A 23060-nucleotide genomic window follows, 5' to 3' on the forward strand; every position below is an offset into this window, starting at 1 on the left:
GTTGCTGCTACATGGTTCAGTGGACAGGTCACTGTACGGGGACTTTGCAGATTGAGTTCTATTCCCAACTCTGCAACTGACCTGCTGAGTGACCTTGGGCAAGTCACCTCACCTCTCTGTGCCTCAGTTTCCTCTCCAACCCTTTGTCTATCTTTTCTAATTAAGATTGTAAGCTTTCTGGAGCAGAGACTGTCTTTTACTATGTGTTTGTACAGTGCCTAGCAGAACGGGGCTGCAAACTCAGTCAGAGTCACAATACAAATAATTAACAAACAATCAATAACACTCTCATATAGTAGATTTGAAAGAGCTTCTCAATCTTTAACATATTTACCCTCACAATGCCACAGGAAGGCATAGCACTGCTATTATCCCCATGGTACAGACAGGGATCTAAGGCACAGAAAGACTTTCCCAAAGCCACACAGGAAGTCATCCGTGGAGCAAGGATTTGAACCCAGGTCTCCCAAATCCTAAACTAGCGCCCTAACCACTGAACCAACCTATCTCTATAAAATTACATAATAAAATAAAAATAATCAAAGCCTATTAAAAACTCACCAGGTTGCAGAAAGTGCTGTCCATCATCTGGGTTTGCTCCATATAGCAATGTCCCGGCCTTTAGGAGATGTTATCCTTTATCACTTGGGCATGCTCAATCTACCAATATCATACTCCACTTGTCAATAACCCCACTAAGGCATTAGAAGGTGACATGCTGCTGAAAAACCTTATGTTAACTAACCTAGATATTAAGTCTACGTCTGCCTGTTACAGCTACAGACATGGTCATCCTTTCATCCCCATAAGACACAACCCACAGTGAACTGTGGGAAGAATTGTCCTCAAAATCTGGGCAAACCTGATTTACCACAATCCCACAATCTGGCATTAGGGGACACAGTGCCTGTTTGGATAAGGGTATGAACTACAGATGAGTGAAGCATGGAAAAAACATCTGTGACTGTTTTATTTCAGCCATGTCTGTGACCTATTCTGGTCCACTCACCAGCAACAAGTAATGGTTGAGCTTTGTTAGCATGAATAATTGCACAAAATTGAAAGACACTGAAAGCAAACTTCAAATTGCATATTTCAATGCAAATCCTTATTTTGTGCTGTTAGAGTGATCTAATCAGAGACCAGAAACAATACCACCAGATTGCTGTAACTAACCAGCACGCAGCAAGTTTCTAAGTTGGAGCATTTGCAAGAACTGCTTGCAAACTGTTCATGAAGGAAAAAGGATTTCAAGGAAGAAATTGACATACAATTTAGAATAATGAATACATTAAAAAATCTGCCTGTGAACATTGTGTAAGGAGAAAAAGAGGGAACATTCAGGAAATAAATATGCTTTAAGACTTAACTGCTTCACTCTGGGAAAAAAACACATTCCTGTATTTTGACAGATTCAGTGACCATATTCTATGGAAGTAGTGAAAATAGCCATCAAAGTTCAAGCACCCACTCTTTGCCACCCCACTCTCTACTTATGTGGCTTTTTCTTCAGATAAATTGATGGCAGGAAGCCTTTCAAATCAATGGGAAAGTTTCTGGACACCTAAAATATCCAGTTTTTCATTTCATTAGTCAAAACATTTGTTTTTTCAGCCTCCTCCTTCTCGGATGCCCGTATCGCCCCGCATGACTGTAGATATATGGGCGGCAGCCTGTTTATATTAAGAACCATCAGGACTTCAGGAGTGCAGTGGTTCCTTCATGCTGCCTGACAGCTCTTTGAAAATGGGGCTGGCTCATAAAAGCCAGATGAATGAGGGGATGACAGGAGAGAAATCATGGGAATTAGTTTGACCCCGAGTCTCAGAATTCCAGTGCCTTCCAGCAAGTATTGCACAGTGACAAAAATCCCACAACACAGAACCTAGCATTGGAGCATTGCACCATAGGATTTCTGCAAAGAATGCTGAATGCTTAATTCAAAACAACACAGTTCTGGGCACGATGATCTCAAAGGGAAGCATCTTAACCCAGGATAAAAAGGTGGTGTGGGTGCATTGTTGGTCTGTATCATTTAACGTGGATGAAAATAATTCCAAACAACTTTCACACATGAACAAGTTCTAACTGCAAAGGGCCTGTCTACACTACAAAGTGAAGTCAACCTAACTTATGTCGGCATACAGACGCTGCAGTAATTACATAGCTTGTTCATGTCTACACTTTGCTCCTTGTGTCGGCAGTGCGCATCCTCGCCAGGAGTGCGTGTATTGGTTGTACTATCAGTGTGGAAAGGCTCCTGAAAGCCACTATTAGTTGGCATAAACAACGCAGTGTCTACACTGACAGTGTTGACCTAACTACATTGACCCTGACTTTACACCGCTCATGGAGTTGGACTTATTAAGTCAGCGAAAGCAAAATTTAAGTGCAGACACTTTCATAGTTAGGTCAACGTAAGCTGCCTTGTATTGACTTAACTCTGTAGTGTAGACCAGACCAAAGTGTTTGTTTGAGACAAGTGAATAGAAACTCCTCTATGTTGACCTGGAACAAACAGTTCAGTGGAAGAAGTGTTCAGTGTGATGATCAGTGTCTGGAGTGAAAGGACAAATCAGAAGAGACATGATCAAAGCTTTGCTCAAAGTGAATGTTCATGCCACTTGTTCAATGTTTCAAGATAAATTCATTCAGGTCTTGTCTACACTAGGAAGTTGTTACCATGCTACTATGCAGTACAACAGCACCCAACTATAGGGGTTTAAGGGTGCCTATACTGCTATATACCTTATTCCTGTATGAGAAGGGGAATAAGCTATGCTGATATAAGACACCTTATAACTGCATCCAGACTAGGTGCAGACCAGTTTCAATTACCAGGAAAAAGCCTTTATGCACAGAAATATGCCTGTGGTGCCCTGAGTCCAGACACCAGGACCAGAATGCCCTTTGATCATCAGAGGGACCATTTCACAATCTTCAAGCACTGTCACCACCAAAGTGACCCTTCTTTTAAGTGTGAACAATATGGTTACTAGACCAAGATTCTCTTCCCAGCCCTGCCCAGACTTCATTGTCTCGTGCCTCAGTTTCCCTAGCTGCAAAGTGGGGCTATAACTATCACACTTGCCCACTTCATTCAGGGCCATCTGCCAGCGGGTGCCGGGCTGTCCTGGGTGGAAGGGGTCACGGCAATGCAGAGTGGCTTGATCCGATGTGGATCCGGATTCTTCAGACACACAGCCTGGGGAAGGGGTGCTGGTCCTGGCTCCTCTGCCAGGTCCTGTCCCAATTCCTGGCTGGAGGGAGCCCCTTCCCCCACCCCCAGGGAGCCGGGGCTGTGGAGGGGAGAGGCAGTGATCCTGCTGCGCTGGGTTTGGCTTCCTTTGTCTGCGTCCCAAACCTCCCCGGGCCCGGGAGGAATGCGGGGCAGGGACAGGCGCACGCGGCCCCCGCCCTCCGCGGGCTGCGGGTGGCTCAGGTCGGCTTGTGTCAATCAGGGCCCCGAGGAGCTGCGGGCGCCCAGCCACCAAACAGGTTGGAAAGTCATTAATTACCCAGCCATGCAGGGCTGCGCTCAGGCGACTGCGGCTGCCTCCGGGCTGCCGCCGCCGCTGCCTTGTTCCCATGGAGCAGGAGCGCAGGATGGCCGCCCTGCGCGGCTCTCCCGGCCGGCGGCTGGCCCCGCTGCTCCTGCTGCTGCTGATCGCCTCCACCCCGGGCGCTAAGGTAAGGGACAGGCGGGCTGGGTGCCAAGCACCAGGGCAGGGCAGGGGGTATCTTACTCCGAGCTCCACCGGGATCCGATCTGCAGGCACCAGTCTGCCCTGAGCCCCTGCGGAGCGCTGGAGCCAGAGCCGAGAAGTAAAGGTATCCTGCCACTGGTGGGGCTTCTCTCCACCAGCCCTGCCCTAGGCGCTTGGAGCAGGCATCCCCTGCCTGGCTGCACACGGCTTGCCTAGATGGCCCTTCTTAACCTGCCCTGCTCCCAGGATTAACCCCCTCTCCCCCCCCCCCACCATAGTAACAGATCGGATCTTTCCCTGTCTTGTCTATTTTCCCCATGTCCCTTCCCCCCTTCAAGCTCCACCAGCCAAGCTGCCCAGGAGGAGGTGATAAGACCCTGGTGGAGACATGACCAGCGGCTCCAATGGAATCAGGAAGGGCAAGCTGCTTTCAAAGCCTCCTAGGAGGAGCTCCACAAACTCACATGGGGTGCAAAAAGGCAACCTCTGTCCCCCCTCTAACTCAGCAGTGTCTAGAGTCCAGGTGTGGGGCAAGACTCAGCCCTGGTGGGCACTGGGTGGCTCTTATTGCGTTGGGTGTGACAGCACTATCAGAACCAGTGCTAAATTCCTAGAAATGCCTTTGGTGAAGTGAGGAGGGGTCAGGCAGGGGTACCCATGGGCTGCCCTACGGTGACCAGACAGCAAGTGTGAAAAATCGGGACAGGGGGTGGGGGTGGGGTAATAGGAGCATATATAAGAAAAAGACCCCAAAATCGGGACAGTCCCTAAAAAATCAGGACATCACCCTAGACTGCCCACATGAGTAAGGGGAGTGGATCTGGAAGAAAGATTGCAGTTCCGTGACTGTAAACAGACAGAACCCAGCCAACCCCATATGGTGCCTAGGCTTTCTTTGATTTTTGCTGATGCTCAGCTTCTGTTTTCACCCACATCCCAATGGAAAGGCTTGAAAATCTTCTGGGTGGTTCAATGGGACAAGTATGTTGTGCATTTGATTTTCCCTAGCATTGTGCTTCATGGCTGGTTGGGAAAGGGATTTTGTGCTGCTTGCCCTAGAGTTCCCTCCAAGGATTGGGTCCCTCAGACTCTGCAGTGACTCTGGCACTCAGAAAGGAGTGGTGGAGGTGAAATGGCACCTTTTGGCAATGCAGGAGTGCAGATCAGCACCATCAGAATTCTGTACGCACAGGGCCCTTCCCCTGAGAAGTGCGTAAAACTGATTGAGAATTAGCCCACAATTGTCCAGGGGAATAACTACCCTCCCCCATCAAATTATGGACCCCTTCCTTTAAAGCTGGGGTATTGTGAAAGAATATTATTGTGTTATTCTTTTATAGGCAGCAGAGAAGCCATGCCCTTTGTACCACAGCTAACCAGTGCTCACAAGCCTGTGGATGGAGATGAAAACAGATCTATTCCCTCCTTCCCCCTCCCCCAGTATGTGTGAAGTAGGCTCCTGGCTTAGCCAGCCCCATTTCATCATTATCTGTAGCTGTGTGAGCACTGGAGCCCTCAAGCTATTCATTTTGTCCTTTATGGAAGGGCAGAGACACACCCTCTGACCCAGCAGCCAGGCTCTTATTAGAGCTTTGTCCCCTTTAATAACACTTGTCTCCTAGCAGCTGTAAAGCCCCTTCTGTGAAATCCCCTTATTATAGGGCACTCACTCAAAGGCCTGGCCTGTAAGAACCACCTCCGTTATTATGACTGGAGGAGGCAAAATTCTAACTTCAATCATTCCACTGAACAGTGCCGCGACCTCCTCTCGGCTTTCATGGGTCGCTGAGCACAATGTAGCTCTGTGCTTAATGTCTCTGAAGGAACTCCATATAGTTTCTTTATTGCAGATGGTTGATTCAGTGCTCCTTGCCCTGTTTGACTTCCATCTATGGCCTTGTCTTCACTGCTAAAAAGAAGGTATATTTATTAGCTCAGGGTAAATAATGTGCATGAGCTGTCCTGAGGTAAAAAACACAGTGAAGACCAGCCCCTTTAGTTTTACTATGAGGTCAACAAAGCGAGGTCAACCCCAGGTGGTGGTATAGTGCTGACCTCACCTAATTTACCTTGTGGTAGAATGAAAGTCCCTTGTCTTCACTGTGTTTTTACCTTGGGATAACTCAAGTACCTTAGTTACCCTGAAATATACACCCGATATATGAGCTATCCTAAGGGAAAACACACTGAAGACAAGACACTTTAGTTTTACCATGTGGTAAATTGGGTGAGGTCACCACTAATCCGAGACCTGTGATTGACTTTGACTTGTTTACCTCACAGTACAACTAAAGTGGTTGATCTTCACTGTTTTGAGCTCCCATTTGAACCTGTTGGGGGTTGCCTGGATGGTTTTATATACCAAGTTATACCTTGGACATCTCCTTGGTTGTCCATGGCCTCTCTCTCCATGCGTTCTTCCTTACAAAACAATTGTAGGCAGTTGGTATGGGGTCATTCTGGCAACATGGCCAAGCCATGTTGGTGCATTTTGAGGATTGTGGTCATACCGCACTTTTAATCTATGGATGTCATCCATTCTAGTCTATCTTACCTTGTCACACCTAGGATTTGGCACAGGGACCTTGTTTCAAATGTTTGCAGCTTCTGCTCTATAAGTTTTGCCAGTACCCATAATTCTCAACCATAAAGCAATGTGGATACAATAAGCATTGTATATAAACTAGGGCTGCTGATTAATCACAGTTAACTCATGCGATTAACTCAAAAAAATTAACCGTGATTAATCACAGTTTTAATTGCACTATTAAACAATAGGTTTCAGAGTAACAGCCGTGTTAGTCTGTATCCGCAAAAAGAAGAACAGGAGGACTTGTGGCACCTTAGAGACTAACAAATTTATTAGAGCATAAGCTTTCGTGGACTACAGCCCACTTCTTCGGATGCATATAGAATGGAACATATATTGAGGAGATATATATACACACATACAGAGAGCATAAACAGGTGGGAGTTGTCTTACCAACTCTGAGAGGCCAATTAATTAAGAGAAAAAAAACTTTTGAAGTGATAATCAAAAACCAGTGGGAGAACACTTTAACCTGTCTGGTCATTCAGTGACAGACCTGCGGGTGGCTATATTACAGCAGAAAAACTTCAAAAACAGACTCCAAAGAGAGACTGCAGAGCTAGAATTGATATGCAAACTAGACACAATCAACTCCGGTTTGAATAAGGACTGGGAATGGCTGAGCCATTACAAACATTGACTCTATCTCCCCTTGTAAGTACTCTCACACTTCTTATCAAACTGTCTGTACTCGGCTAGCTTGATTATCACTTCAAAAGTTTTTTTTCTCTTAATTAATTGGCCTCTCAGAGTTGGTAAGACAAGTCCCACCTGTTTATGCTCTCTGTATGTGTGTATATATATCTCCTCAATATATGTTCCATTCTATATGCATCCGAAGAAGTGGGCTGTAGTCCACGAAAGCTTATGCTCTAATAAATTTGTTAGTCTCTAAGGTGCCACAAGTCCTCCTGTTCTTCTTTTTATTAAACAATAGAATACCAACTGAAATTTATTAAATATTTTGGATGTTTTTCTACATTTTCATATATATTGTATTCTGTGTTATAATTGAAATCAAAGTGTATATTATTTTTGATTAAAAATATTTGCACTGTAAAAATTATAAAAGAAATAGTATTTTTCAATTCACCTCATACAAGTACTGTAGTGCGATCTCTGTCGTGAAAGAGCAATTTACAAATGTAGATTTTTTTTGTTACATAACTGCACTCAAAAATAAAACAACGTAAAACTTCAGAGTCTACAAGTCCACTCAGTCCTACTTCTTGTTCAGCCAATCGCTCAGATAAACAAGTTTGTTTACATTTATGGGAGATAATGCTGCCCTCTTCTTATTTACAATGTTAGCAGAAAGTGAGAACAGGCATTTGCATGGCACTTTTGTAGCCAGCATTGCAAGGTATTTATGTTCCAGATATGTTAAACAGTCATATGCCCCTTCGTGCTTCGGCCACCATTCCAGAGGACATGCTTCCAAGCTGATGACGCTCATTAAAAAAATAATGCATTAATTAAATTTGTGATTGAATTCCTTTGGGGAGAATTGTATATCCCCTGCTCTGTTTTACCTGCATTCTGCCATATATTTCATATTATAGCAGTCTTGGATGGTGACCCAGCACATGTTGTTCATTTTAAGAACACTTTCACTGCAGATTTGACAAAACGCAAAGAAGGTACCAATGTGAGATTTCTAAAGATAGCTGCAGCACTCGACCCAAGGTTTAAGAATCTGAAGTACCTTCCTAAATCTGAGAGATACAAGGTGTGAAGCATGCTTTCAGAAGTCTTAAAAGAGCAACACTCCGATGCGGAAACTACAGAACCCAAACCACCAAAAAAGAAAATCAACCTTCTGCTGGTGGCGTCTGACTCAGATAATGAAAATGAACATGTGGTTCTGCACTGCTTTGGATTGTTATTGAGTCGAACGCATCGTCAGCATGGAAGCATGTCCCCTGGAAGGGTGTTTGAAATATGAAGGGACATATGAATCTTTAGCGAATCTGGCAGGTAAATATCTTGCGACCCCGGCTACAATAGTGCCATGAGAATGCCTGTTCTCAGTTTCAGGTGACATTGTAAACAAGAAGCAGGCAGTATTATCTCCTGCAAATATAAATAAGCTTGTTTGACTGAGTGATTGGCTGAACAAGAAGTAGGACTAATTGGACTTGTAGGCTCTAAAACGGGTGTGGGCAAACTTTTTGACCCGAGGGCCATATCTGGTAATAGAAATTGTATGGTGGGCCAGGAATGCTCAAAAAATTGGGGTTGGTGTGCGAGAGGGGGTGAGGGCTCTGGCTGGGGGTGCAGGCTCTGGGGTGGGGCCAGAAATGAGTTCAGGGTGCAGGAGGGGGCTCTGGGCTGCAGCGGGGGTGTTGGGTGTGGGTGGGGTGAGGGCTCCGGCTGGGGGTGCGGGCTCTGAGCTGGGGCTGGGGATCAGGAGTTTGGGGTGTAGGAGGGTGCTCTGGGCTGAAACTGAGGTATTTGGAGGGTGGGAGGGGGATCAGGGCTGGGGCGGGGGGTTGGCATGTGGGAAGGGGTGCAGGCTCTGGCTGGGGGTGCAGGCTCTGGGGTGGGGCTGGGGATGAGGGGTTTGGGGTGCAGGAAGATGCTTTTGGCTGGGACTGAGGTGTTTGGAGTGTGGGAGGAGGATCAAGGCTGGGGCAGGGGGTTGGGGTATGGGGGGAGGCTCAGGGGTGCAGGGTCCGGGCGGTGCTTACCTCAAGCAGCTCCTGGAAGCAGCGGCATGTCCCTTCTCCAGCTCCTATGCGGAGGTGAGGCCAGGTGGCTTTGCACGCTACCCCATCCACAGAAACTGCCCCTGCAGCTCCCATTGGCAGCAGTGCCAGGCCAATGGGAGCTGGGGGCAGGGCCGGCGCAACCCATTAGGCTACCTAGGCAGTGGCCTAGGGCTCTGCGATTTGGGGGGTGGCAACCGCAGCGGTATTTCTGTGGTGGGACCTTCCGCCGCCTCTGTGGGGGGGGGTGGCATTTCGGGGTGGGATCTTCTGCTGCCTAGGGCAGCGGAAAAGCTGGCAGCGTTCCTGGCTGGGGGGCAGCACTTGGGGTAGGGGCAGCGTGCAGAGTGGAGCCACCTGGCTGCCCCTACATGTAGGAGCCGGAGGGGGCCATGCCACTGCTTCTGGGAGCCACGTGGAGCAGCCCCCGATCCTGCTGCCCAGTTGGAGCGCTGGAGCAGGGAAGCCCCACACCCCGCTCCCCAGCAGGAGCTCGAGGGCCAGATTAAACGGCTGGTGGGCTGGATCTGGCCCGCAGGCCGTAGTTTGCCCATCCCTGCTCTAAAATTTTACATTGTTTTATTTTTTAATACAGTTATTTTTTAACGTAATTCTACATTTGTAAGTTCAACTTTCATGATAAAAAGATTGCACTACAGTACTTGTATTAGGTGAACTGAAAAATACTATTTCTTTTGGGTTTTTTTTTTCAGTGCAAATACTTGTAGTCAAAAATAAAGTGAGCACTGTACATGTTGTATTCTGTGTTGTAATTGAAATCAATATATTTGAATATATAGAAAACATCCAAAAATATTTAAATAAATGGCATTCTATTATTGTTTAACACTGCGATTAATCACGTGATTAATCACAATTAATTTTTTAAATCACTTGATAGCCCTCATATAAACTGGATTTAGCTATCATGGACCCTGAGTGAAAGTTCCTCAAGGTAAAAAATACACCTTATTTAGCAGTGAAGGCAAAGCTGATGCTACAGCAGGGCAGCTAAACTCTTTTATACATATACTTCATAGTGCATCCATGTTAATGCATTTGTGTAGAGCAAAGCCCTGTGGGGCAAGGACTGTCTTTTTGTTCTGTGTTTGTACAGTACCTAGCACAATGGGGTCCTGCTCTAGGGCTAGGGCTCCCAGGTGCTATGGGCAATACAAATAATAAATAACACCAGTGCTGCTCCTTCAGGGCCCCATTCTGCTACGCTTAAGTCAAATAGTCCCTTACTCTGTAAGTAGCCCCAAAAGAACTAGTGTCTGAGTAGTGAATATTCAACGTGAATAAGGGGTGGCAGAACCAGGCCCTTAAATAAACAACATCGTGGCACTAAATTGACCAGCAACATCTCTTTCTTACTGTGCACAAAATAGTCATTTAGGGGCTGATCCTGCATTTCTCATGTACCCCAAACTCCCAGTGACTTGGTTGCACAAGACAATCAGGTTAGGCCTGTTTTTAGAAGTGTTTTAACTTTCCCTGAGAAGTGTGTAAAACTGGTCAAGAATTAGCCCACAATTGTCCAGGGGAATAACTACCCTCACCCACCAAATTATGGACCCCTTCCTTTAAAGCTGGGGTATTGTGAAAGAATATTGTTGTGTTATTCTTTTAACTTTCCATGTCTGTATGATTAGAAATAAATGCAACTTTGCAGTTCTCATTCTGGGCTGCTGCTAGCCTGCTTTCTAATGTACTTCTTATTTGTACCTTATTACAGATCAAAATTCCCTCTTTGCGCACACAAATCTGCTGTAATATTGCTCCGTTGAGAACCTGTCTGATAATTTTGTTCTTTACTACAGTTGCCTGGTACTGTACTGAACTGAAGTTAAGCTTACTGGTCTATAATTGCCAGAATTGCCTCTGGAGCCTTTTTAAAAAATTGTTGTCACATTAGCTATCCTCCAGGCATCTAGTACAGAAGCTGGTTTAAATGATAGGTTACATACCACAGTTAGTAGTTCTGCAATTTCATATCTGAGTTCCTTCAGAACTCTTGGGTGAATATCTTCTAGTTCTGGTGACTTGTTACTGTTTAATTTATCAATTTGTTCCAAAACCTCAACTGACCCATCAATCTGGGACAGTTCCCCAGATTTGTCACCTAAAAAGAATGACTCAGGTGTGGGAATCTCCCTCACATCCTCTGCAGTGAAGATCAATGCAAAGAATTCATTTAGCTTCTCTGCAATGGCCCTATCTTCCCTGAGTGCTCCTTAGCACCTCAATCAACCAGTGGCCCCACTGATTGTTTGGCAGGCTTCCTGCTATTGATGTATTTAAACTTTTTGCTGTTCGTTTTTAAGTCTTTGGCTAGTTGATCTTCAAAATCTTTTTCGGCCTGTTGTCTCCTGTCTTAGGGCATGTTTACACTTACTGTGGTGATCGATGCACCGGGGGTCGATTTAGTGGGTCTAATAAAGACCCACTAAATCAACTGCAGATTACTCACCCGTCGACTCCGGTACTCCACTGGAATGAGAAGTGTAAGGTAAGTCGACAGGAGAGTGTCTCCTGTTGATCCAGTGTGATGTAGACACCACAGTAAGTCGACCTAAGCTATGTCGACTCCTGCTATGTTATTCACATAGCTGGAGTTGCGTAACTTAGGGTACGTCTACACTACGAAATTAGTTCGAATTTATAGAAGCCGGTTTTATTGAAATCGGTTGTATACAGCCGATTGTGTGTGTCCACACAATAAAATGCTCTAGGTGCTCTAGTCGGCGGACCGCGTCCACAGTACAAGGCTAGCGTCGACTTCCAGAGCATTGCACTATGGGTAGCTATCCCACAGCTATCCCACAGTTCCCGCAGTCTCCGCCGCCCCTTTGAATTCTGGGTTGAGATCCCAATGCCCGGATGATGCAAAACAGTGTCGCGGGCGGTTCTGGGTACATGTCGTCAGGCCCCTCCCTCCCCCGTCACAGCAACGGCAGACAATAGATTCGCGCCTCTTTACCTGGGTTACCTGAGTTACCTGTGCAGACAACATGGAGCCCGCTCAGCTGAGCTCACCGTCACCATATGTCCTCTGGGTGTCGGCAGACGTGGGACTGCATTGCTGCACAGCAGCAGCTGCTAACTGCCTTTTGGCGGTAGACGGTGCAGTAGACTGGTAGCCTTCATCGGCGATCTGGGTGCTGGCAGCCGTGGGGCTTGCCTTTTGGCAGTAAATGGTGTATTATGACTATTAGCCGTCCTATTACAAGTCGGGTCATCGCACATTAGCAGAGTCTTCCCCGAGCAGCCGATTGTGCAATAGGCCTGAAGACCATCGTCATACGCCGCCCCGTATTTGCTGCCAAGCACCCAGAAAGATGCCGAGGGCTATCAGTCACGCTGCACCGTCGTCTTAAGATGTAAAAAATAGATTTGCTCTGTATTCATTTGCTTCCCCCTCCCTCCGTCAAATCAACGGCCTGCTAAGCCCAGGGTTTTCAGTTTAATCTTTGGGGGGGAACATTCTGTGTGACAGTTGTTTGTGTTTCTCCCTGATGCACAGCCACCGTTCTTGATTTTAATTCCCTGTGCCTGTACGCCATGTCGTCACTCGGCCCCCCTCCCTCCTTCCCCTAGTCCGTCAGATACTACGTTTGCGCCACAGCTCAGAGAGCCGAGAAGCGGTTCGCGCCTTTTCTTTGAATTCTGGGTTGAGATCCCAATGCCCGGATGATGCAAAACAGTGTCGCGGGCGGTTCTGGGTACATGTCGTCAGGCCCCTCCCCCCTCGTCACAGCAACGCAGACAATAGATTCGCGCCTTTTTACCTGGGTTACCTGTGCAGACAACATATCACGGCAAGCATGGAGCCCGCTCAGCTCAGCTGAGCTCACCGTCACCATATGTCCTCTGGGTGCTGGCAGACGTGGGACTGCATTGCTACACAGCAGCAGCTGCTAACTGCCTTTTGGCGGTAGACGGTGTAGCATGAGTGATAGCCATGGGGCTGGCAGCCGTAGGGCTGCATTGCACCAGCCCCTTGCCAGGCGATGGTATATTATGACTGGTATCCGTCGTCATCGTATTGGTGTGGCTGTCAATCATGGCCACCTGGGCAGACATGCTACTGTTTCGATGATGATGGCTACCAGTCGTAATATACTATTTTCTGCCAATTGCCCAGTATTGTCTGCTAAGCACCCAGAAGAGGCCGAGGGCGATGCTGGGTGCTGGCGGACGTGGGGCTGGCAGACGTGGGGCTGCATTGCTACACAGCAGCAGCCCCTTGCCTTTTGGCAGATGATGGTATTTTATGATTGGTATCCGTCATCGTCGTACTGGTATGGCTGTCACTCATGCTGCACCGTCGGCTGCCACCTTAAGATGTAAAAAATAGATTTGTTCTGTATTCATATGCTTCCCCTTCCTCCGTGAAATCAATGGCCTGCTAAGCCCAGGGTTTTCATTTTAATCTTTGGGGGGACCATTCTGTGTGACAGTTGTTTGTGTTTCTCCCTGTTCCTGTACCTGTACGCCATGTCGTCACTCGGCCCTCCCTCCCTCCCGCCCTCCCTCCTTCTCCTGGTCCATCAGATACTACTTTCGCGCCTTTTTTCTGACCAGGCGCCATAGCTAGCACTGGGATCATGGAGCCCGCTCAGATCACCGCGGCAATTATGAGCACTATGAACACCACGCGCATTGTCCTGGAGTATATGCAGAGCCAGGACATGCCAAGGCGAAACCCGGACCAGGCGAGGAGGCGATTGCAGCGCGGCGACGAGAGTGATGAGGAAATTGACATGGACATAGACCTCTCACAAGGCACAGGCACCAGCAATGTGGAAATCATGGTGTCACTGGGGCAGGTTGATGCCGTGGAACGCCGATTCTGGGCCCGGGAAACAAGCACAGACTGGTGGGACCGCATCGTGCTGCAGGTATGGGACGATTCCCAGTGGCTGCGAAACTTTCGCATGCGTAAGGGCACTTTCATGGAACTTTGTGACTTGCTTTCCCCTGCCCTGAAACGCCAGGATACCAAGATGAGAGCAGCCCTCACAGTTGAGAAGCGAGTGGCGATAGCCCTGTGGAAGCTTGCAACGCCAGACAGCTACCGGTCAGTCGGGAATCAATTTGGAGTGGGCAAATCTACAGTGGGGGCTGCTGTGATCCAATTTGCCAGGGCAATGAAAGACCTGGTGATAGCAAGGGTAGTGACTCTGGGCAACGTGCAGTCAATAGTGGATGGTTTTGCTGAAATGGGATTCCCAAACTGTGGCGGGGCCATAGACGGAACCCATATCCCTATCTTGTCACCGGAGCACCAAGCCACCGACTACATAAACCGCAAGGGGTACTTTTCAATGCTGCTGCAAGCCCTGGTGGATCACAAGGGACGTTTCACCAACATCAACGTGGGATGGCCGGGAAAGGTACATGATGCTCGCGTCTTCAGGAACTCTGCTCTGTTTCGAAAGCTGGAGGAAGGGACTTTCTTCCCGGACCAGAAAGTGACCATTGGGGATGTTGAAATGCCTATCGTGATCCTTGGGGACCCAGCCTACCCCTTAATGCCATGGCTCATGAAGCCGTACACAGGCAGCCTGGACAGGAGTCAGGACCTGTTCAACTACAGGCTGAGCAAGTGCCGAATGGTGGTGGAATGTGCATTTGGACGTTTAAAAGCGCGCTGGCGCAGCTTACTGACTCGCTCAGACCTCAGCGAAAAGAATATCCCCATTGTTATTGCTACTTGCTGTGCGCTCCACAATATCTGTGAGAGTAAGGGGGAGACCTTTATGGCGGGATGGGAGGTTGAGGCAACTCGCCTGGCCGCTGATTACGCGCAGCCAGACACCAGGGCGGTTAGAGGAGCACAGCAGGGCGCGGTGCGCATCAGAGAAGCTTTGAAAACGAGTTTTGTGACTGGCCAGGCTACTGTGTGAAACTTCTGTTTGTTTCTCCTTGATGAACCCTCCAAACCCCCCCCACCGACCCGGTTCACTCTACTTCCCTGTAAACCAACCACCCCACCCCACCCTCCCCTCCCGCTTGCAGAGGCAATAAAGTCATTTTTTTTTAACATTCATGCATTCTTTATTAGTTCCTTACAGAGGTAGGGGGATAATTGCCAAGGTAGCCTGGGATGGGTGGGGGAGGAGGGATGGAAAAGGACACACTGCATTTTAAAACTTTAACTCTTATTGAAGGCCAGCCTTCTGATGCTTGGGCGATCATCTGGGGTGGAGTGACTGGGTGGACGGAGGCCCCCCCACCGTGTTCTTGGGCGTCTGGGTGAGGAGGCTATGGAACTTGGGGAGGAGGGCTGTTGGTTACACAGGGGCTGTAGCGGCGGTCTCTGCTCCTGCTGCCTTTCCTGCAACTCAACCATACGCTCGAGCATATCAGTTTGATGCTCCAGCAGACGGAGCATTGCCTCTTGCCGTCTGTCTGCAAGCTGACGCCACCTATCGTCTTCAGCCCGCCACTTGCTCTGTTCTTCCCGCGATTCAGCCCGCCACCTCTCCTCTCGTTCATATTGGGCTTTTCTCATCTCCGTCATTGACTGCCTCCACGCATTCTGCTGTGCTCTATCAGCCTGGGCGGACATCTGCAGCTCCGTGAACATCTCGTCCCTCGTCCTACGTTTTCTCTTTCTAATGTTCACGAGCCTCTGCGAAGGAGAAACATTTGCAGCTGGCGGAGGAGAAGGGAGAGGTGGTTAAAAAAGACACATTTTAGAGAACAATGGGTACACTCTTTCATTACAAGGTCGCATATTTCGGCTTGCAGGCAGCCATCGTAGGCCACAGTGTTTTGGCTTTTTTAACCTTCTTAACATGCGGGAAAGGTTGCAAACAGCAGCGCATTTCCCATATCAAGGATGAATTGGGTTGTCCATTTAAAATGGGGTTTCAATGTAAAAGGAGTGGCTGCGGTTTCCCGGTTAACATGCGGCACAAACACAAGTAAACCCCCCCGCCCCACACACACACACGATTCTCTGGGATGATCACTTCACCCCTCCCCCCACCGCGTGGTTAACAGCGGGGAACATTTCTGGTCAGAAGAGCAGGAACGGGCGCCTCTGAATGTCCCCTTAATAAAATCACCCCATTTCAACCAGGAGAGCTTTCTGGAGATGTCCCTGGAGGATTTCCGCTCCATCCCCATACACGTTAACAGACTTTTCCAGTAGATGTACTGGCCGCGATTGCCAGGGCAAAGTAATCATTAAACACGCTTGCTTTTTTTTTGTAATGTTTACAAATAGTTACAAAGTTACACTCACCAGAGGTCTCCTGTGTGCCCTGAGGGTCTTGGGTGAGTTCGGGGGTTACTGGTTCCAGGTCCAGGGTCACAAACATATCCTGGCTGTTGGGGAAACCGGTTTCTCCGCTTCCTTGCTGCTGTGAGCTACCTACAGTACCTCCATCGTCATCATCCTCCTCGTTCCCCGAACCGTCTTCCCTGTGTGTTTCTCCAGTGAGAGAGTCATAGCACACGGTTGGGGTAGTGGTGGCTGCACCCCCTAGGATCGCATGCAGCTCCGCGTAGTAGCGGCAAGTTTGCGGCTCTGCCCCGGACCTTCCGTTTGCTTCTCTGGCTTTGTGGTAAGCTTGCCGTAGCTCCTTAATTTTCACGCGGCACTGCTGTGTGTCCCTGTTATGGCCTCGGTCCTTCATGGCCTTGGAGATCTTTTCTAATACTTTTCCATTTCTTTTACTGCTACGGAGTTCAGCTATCACTGCTTCATCTCCCCATATGGCGAGCAGATCTCGTACCTCCCGTTCGGTCCATGCTGGAGCTCTTTTGCGATCCTGGGAGGACTCCATCACGGTTACCTGTGCTGATGAGCTCTGCGGGGTCACCTGTGCTCTCCACGCTGGGCAAACAGGAAATGAAATTCAAACCTTCGCGGGTCTTTTCCTGTCTACCTGGTCAGTGCATCTGAGTTGAGAGTGCTGTCCAGAGCGGTCACAATGAAGCACTGTGGGATAGCTCCCGGAGGCCAATAACGTCGAATTCCGTCCACACTACCCCAATTCCGACCCGCAAAGACCGGTTTTATCGCTAATCCCCTCGTCAGAGGTGGTGTAAAGAAACCGGTTTAAAGGACCCTTTAAGTCGAAAGAAAGGGCTTCGTTGTGTGGACGTGTCCAGGCTTAATTCGGTTTAACGCCGCTAAAGTCGACCTAAACCCGTAGTGTAGACCAGGCTTTAGATTGACTTACCCCCATAGTGTAGACAAGGCCTCCAGTCTTTTCCTGAAACTCCTGACTTTAATGAGCCATGAAGTCAGGATGTGGCAATAGAGCATGATATGCACCATATAGAAGGCTATGGTCCTGCCACATTATCTTTACCATAACTAGAAAAATTCATTCCAGTTACATCTGAGTTTCCAGAATTTGGGGAAGAATGGCATAAACAGTGGCCTAAATTAATCCTGAGCGTGACAAAGAATCATTCTTGGGTATTTATATTGCTCGCAGTTCTCAGAAAGATTGCCCTGAACATTTTATACCACATCGATTGGTAACGGTCTTGCTCTGCAAGGTTGGGATAGTTTGTTTGGGGCTGTCTTTGCTGCTGGAGGAGCTACGGCTGCATTGTTAATTGGAATTAAGGACAAAGCAGGGAGGATGCTGGCGCTGTTGTAGGTGCTGGATTTCCTTTGCTAATATTGACTAATCTGAAGACTGCCACCTGGCTTTTTATAACACAGTCTGCAGAGCTTCTGGGACAAAGGCCCAGGTACTTTTGCTGCATCAGCACAGCTGGGATGGAGCAGGTCCCTGTTCCTATGTTAGTCCTGATAAAGAGAGGAGTTTCTGCATGTGCCAGGTCCAGAATACACTCCTGGCAGAGCTACAAAAGGGTATTTGGAAGTGGTAAAGATTTGGCTGGCAAGTTTAGTTTATACTGATGCTGTAGGAAAATGAGGAAGAACTCCTAGATTCTCTCACTGCCCTGGAAGCCTAGGACAGTGGTTCTCAACATTTTCAGACTACTGTACCCCTTTCAGGAAGCTGATTTGTCTTGTGTACCCCGAGTTTCACCTCACTTAACTACTTGCTCACAAAATCAGACATAAAAATACAGAAGTGTCACAGCACACTATTGGTGAAAAATTGCTTACTTTCTCATTTTTCTCATATAATTATAAAATAAATTGCGACCTCCAAAGGTTGAGAAACACTGATATAGTAGATCGAGCAGTATAAACAAGTAATCGTATGAAATTTTAGTTTGTGCTTTTCACATAGTCCATTGTAAAACTAGGCAAATATCTAGATGAGTTGACGTACCCTCTGGAAGACCTCCGCGTACCTCCAGGAGTATGTGTATCCCTGTTTGAGAGCCACTGGCCTAGGATGACCCACCAGAAATTATAGTAGAGAGCACCTGTGTGAGTTTGAGTGTGGCCTATCTGTTTAATGATTTAATTCCTGCCCCTCTATTTCTTTTTCTAATAAAGTCACTCAGAAATTGCATCGGACCATCATATTTTTCCTTAACCAGATCCATCAGCACAGATACATGCATCCTTATCAACAACAGCCCTGCACTACATCCCCATCTCTAGCCTTCCCCTAGCATGTCCCTATGCTTGTAGCCCCCAACTGTGGAATGGCTCTTCAGGGCTTGTTGCAGCAGAGCATAATTTAGAGCAGCTTCATTAGCTCCCCAGATTGGGGAAATGCAAAGGGTGGCTTAAAGCCAACCTGGATTCCTTTCCCCAAGTGTCAGGTCTCTGCTTAATGTGGTGTTCTTCTCCCAGATCTTCTTGGCCCGGTGTGATGTCTGAGAATTCTGGAATGCCGAATTCACTCACCTGATAGGCAGTTCTTGGAATCTGTCAATGCAGCCAGGAAACATGGAGAAAATGAACCACAGAAGCAGATGTAATCTGGGATCTAGTGAACATCCCTCAATTTATTGTTTGGAAATTTGGAAGATGCTTAATGCTAGCACCGTAATTAAAATCAGGAAGTGCAATTATGTCACAATTATTTAATGAAGTCTTATTTCTGTCAAAGCAACAAATTCAACAGAAAATTGGAAGCAGCTGGCCAGTCTCCCAGTACCTGCAGTACCACCATCACACTGGAAAGTTAGACATAGTGGTGTAGTAAACCCATAGTGAGAGAGAAAAATGATACTTGAGGGTCATCTGCAGGCAGGTCTAATCACTCACAGATACAAAATAACCATGTTTCTTTCTGATCTGACAATGAAAATATTTGGTTTCACTTGCAAAAAATATCTTTATAGTGTCTTTACTTATATGGGTAAATACTTATAGGCACAGAATCTCAGATCAGTTCAGATCAGTATGGTTCTCAGATCTACCATGGGCCTAGAGGAAATTAACCATTTATCAGATAGCAAGTCCCTATAGTACAGGAGAGGAAATTGTGGGGGAGGGCATGTGACCTTCTGAGCCTGCAGTGGGATAGTCCACATAGTCAAACATTTTAACCCAATATTAGTATTGCTAATTATTTGTATTACAGTAGCACCTACAGGCCCCACAAAGAGGAAGTAAGAAGGAGTCTCTGCACCACAGAAGTTATCATCTACATAGACAAAAGCTGGGGGGGGGGAACTGAGGCACAGAGAGGGACAGTAACTTGCCCAAGGTCACTCAGTAGGTTAGTGGCAGAGCCAGGAATGGGATTCTATTCTTCTGAGTCTCAGTCCAGTACCCTAAGCCCTAGATCACAAAATTACTCAACCGCTTCTCCTTTTTAAACCTGACTTCTTCTTTGGCCAGTATCTCTCAAATGAGGCTTCATTCTGACTTCTGTGGCCCTCTGACATGTCTGAGTGTTGTAGCAGGGAGATGGAAGTGTGCTACTCTAAATGAGCAAGCAGGGGCACAAGGTAGCATGGAGATGGATAAGCTCCACTATCTATTAAATATTTAAGCCAAAGGACAATGTTGGCACAAGAACAAATGGGAATAAACTGGCCATGAATAAATTGAGGCTGGAAATTTGAAGAAGGTTTCTAATCCTCAGAGGAGGGAGGTCCTGGAAAAGCCTCCCAATAGGAACAGTGGGTGAAAACTGTCTAACTAGTTTTAAGATGGAGACTGATACGTTTATAACAGGATTCTGATGACTGAGTTGTTTACAATGGCAGGGGACTGGAGATGGTGACCCAGGAGGCCCTGTGCCATTTTTTCAGAAATAAGAGAAGGAAAACTCAAGGAAAGCATTACAAGTTCTTACCTGCTGGATGGGAGAAAGGTGCAGCCGGCAGCAGCCTGTTGCAAAATGGCCACTCTAGGGCTGCAACTGCTTGGCTCTGCTCAATTTAAAGGGACAGCCCCAGAAACAACGATCCTGTAAGAGACCAACCCAGCACCGGGGAAAGTTACTGGGGTCAGAAAGGGGCCAAATTAATTCACAGAATAAAGCTAGAGTACAACAGTGACCCCCCTACAGCTGCCATCCAGTTAGTGCGAGACATGGCAGGTAAATGTAAGCAGAATTCAATCTGACGGCCACATGCAGGTGAGCAGCAGTGAAGGACCTGATCCCACAATGAGCATCACGGGTGAACCCCTGGACCTGTGTGGGGCCCTATCAACGCCAGTGTGTGGGGATGGCCTGCACAGAGCTCACTGCAGGGGCAGGGATTAAACCATTACAGATGATGGGTTTGATTCAGCCCTGCTGACACAAGGGTGTGCTGCAGTGAGGGGGAATTTTCCCCCTAGAGGAAGACAGGGTGGGATGCAGCTGCCACGTGCCCTCAGAAGATTTGATGGTCCTGACAGGGTTCCATAAGAGCCCTGCTTGAGCAGGACCTAGCTCCCAATTCGGAGTCTGCCAACTAGAAAAGGAGGAAACTGAAGGAGATGAAACCTTTCCTCCATGCTGCCGAGAGGAAAACTCTAAGGAAAATGTACTTGACAGCTCGGAGTGTAAGAGGTTAGAAACACATGGCAGTGTCCAACATGCTGCCAGAGGGAGGCCCACAGAACCTCAGCACCTTTTCTGAAAGGATTCTGGAGGCACCTGCTTTCTGGGTTGCTGGTCACTCAGCGTATCACAGGGGGTTGGAGTTGGTCTCCAAGAGCCAGATTGTTCAGTGCTCACCACTCCCAGTTAGAGGCAGCTTTTCAAAAGTGCTCAGCGTCCAGCAGATCCCATTGTGCCAATTAAGACCAGATTCTCATCAGAGCTCTGCACCCAACATGTCCCCACTGGGCTCTTTTGCAAATCTGGCCCCAAGAGACTGTCTTCAATGCACTCTCCTGGGACCCCGTCTGCCATTTACCAACATCTGAAGTGACACTGACTTGCAAGCCAAGATTGAACACAAGCCACTCCTCAAGGCTTCATTTTTGGAGGAGGCGGTTGGATTTGTGATCAAGAACTAAGTGTTTGCATATCCATTGAGTCTCAGCAAATCACAGCTCGCTCTCTCTTCTCCCCCATTAACAGACAAAAAATATTAATGATCTCATATTGCTCAAAGGACCCAAGGCTTTAGCTTCCATTGTACATCTCTATCCTTATGAATTCTGCAGTCTTTGCTTGGTTCCTCACACACACACATATATGTATATATATGTAGAGAGAGAGAGAGAGAGAGAGACCAGCCCCGCCTGGCACCGTAGAAAGACTCAATCCCAGTGGATGCAGAGAACTTGAGCAGGGAATGGTATTTTCAAGGAAGCTAGTGGTGGGAGAGTTGGGAATTCAGTTGGAGAAGTCAGGTGAAATAATGCAATAGCAATTTCAAGAGGGTCAGGCGAAACATCGCTTTTCAGTTAAAATGTTGGGGCTTTTGTGTGAAAGATCATGAATTTATCATTTGTGGAGAGACGTTAAAAATACATTTGTAACTCCAATGAGTTGATGTGTACCATCGGCTGTGCCTGCAGTGCAAACTCCATTGCGTTCCCTCATTCAGAGTGGATGCTGAACAGTACAGGAATGGGGTCCCTACTGGCGCCTTGCTGTGATGATAGGCACTCAGCTGGGGGACCACCCAGCCTCTGTTTTACAGGGAGTCCATTACTGGGTGCAGGGGCCCATCGAAAGCTGATTTGGAGCTCAGAAGCCAATGCCAAAATCCAAAGACCTGCATCCGATAAGGGGCTGCTAAGAAGTATTTGATTAGATAACTATGCCTCACTCTTGAAACTAGAGCTATGTGGATAAACCTTTGTGGGCTCGGGGTGTCTCTGTGCAGATCCAGCTGAAAGGCTGCAGCTGAGGTTATCAAGCAAGAATCATGCAAATCATCATACACTGCAATATAAACACGTACACTGTGTAACCTTGAGCAGACCATTCTTGGCTGTGGCCCCTTCGTATTCAGCATCCTCCTGCATTCTCCTACAGCTCTCCTTCATTCCTTTGAAATATGGGAGGGAGGGGGCGTTGAAGCTCCGTCAGCCCCGTTCCTGTTGCAGGGGAACTTCTCCAGGGGCTGAAGTTGCAGGAGCTCAAGCAGCTCCCTCGTGGTAACAGTGACTACTCAGTGGGCAGAGGAAGGCCTTGCTGAAGTCACTGGCTTGCTGATGGCCCAATGTCAGCACACAGCCCATCCAATCTCGACGTGGGGGGAGAAGGGGATTTTGAAGATGCTGAGATGTTGGAGTTTAAACCTAATAGTGAAAGTTGGATTCAGGGAATAGAAGCTGGGAGCCGGATTCACAGTCCCCTGTTTCTGTGCTTGGAGCCAGGATGCAGTAGGGTCCAAGATAGCTTTAAGCCACCTCTGTGCGCTCAGTGTCCTGGGACCATGCAGAAGCTGGCCTAGCATCCAGTGTAAGTTAGAGCTGCCCTGTGCTCTGCTTTCCATGTCCCCCACTGGGCCACTGGAAGCAGAGAATAGCCGTGGTGTAGTGCACTCCTTATAAGAGATGGGGATCAGCCTGAAAGACCCAGGAATCCTGTGCTTGAGAAGGGGTAGATACTGAGGCTTGTACGATAGGAGCCATGTAGTTTAGACTCTACCATGGCTGGCCAACCCACCCTCTCCAAACTAGAAGACTTAAGGTTTTCACTCTTGTGGCACCCCCCCAAAGATCCACGTAGGGGAGGACTGATCCCCTCCCAA

At 47.8% G+C, this 23060-nt stretch overlaps 2 protein-coding genes across 5 annotated transcripts in view; one reads left to right on the forward strand and one right to left on the reverse strand.

Annotated features, from left to right (window-relative positions):
- Positions 1–3330: 3330 nt before the first annotated feature.
- Positions 3331–23060, forward strand: part of LOC101943284 (ADAMTS-like protein 2) — a 53002-nt gene continuing 33272 nt past the window's right edge. For 3 of the 4 annotated variants that reach the window (XM_024103811.3, XM_005290767.5, XM_065554527.1), the window contains exon 1: positions 3332–3690. Coding sequence is in view for 1 of the 4 variants with exons in the window: in XM_024103808.3 (XP_023959576.1) it covers positions 3589–3690 (102 nt within the window). In the remaining 3 variants the exon portion in view is untranslated. Of the gene's footprint in view, positions 3691–23060 lie in introns of all 4 variants that reach the window. The other variant, XM_024103808.3, reaches the window with a different exon arrangement.
- Positions 15040–17194, reverse strand: LOC135973083 (uncharacterized). Its single transcript, XM_065554526.1, has 2 exons — positions 16264–17194; positions 15040–15668 (listed from the first exon to the last, which is right to left on the reverse strand). The coding sequence occupies exons 1-2, from the start codon at positions 16805–16807 to the stop codon at positions 15166–15168; spliced, it is 1047 nt and encodes a 348-aa protein (XP_065410598.1). The 5' UTR covers positions 16808–17194; the 3' UTR covers positions 15040–15165.

The sequence above is a fragment of the Chrysemys picta genome, chromosome 8 (assembly GCF_011386835.1).
Source record: "Chrysemys picta bellii isolate R12L10 chromosome 8, ASM1138683v2, whole genome shotgun sequence".
Lineage (NCBI taxonomy): Eukaryota > Metazoa > Chordata > Testudines > Emydidae > Chrysemys > Chrysemys picta.

Coding starts and splice junctions, on each gene's coding strand:
- LOC135973083 (XM_065554526.1), bottom strand. CDS start 16,807: ATGGAGTCCTCCCAGGATCGCAAAAGAGCTCCAGCATGGACCGAACGG. Junction 15,669..16,263: donor GGGCACACAGGAGACCTCTG/GTGAGTGTAACT, acceptor CTCCTCCGCCAG/CTGCAAATGTTTCTCCTTCG.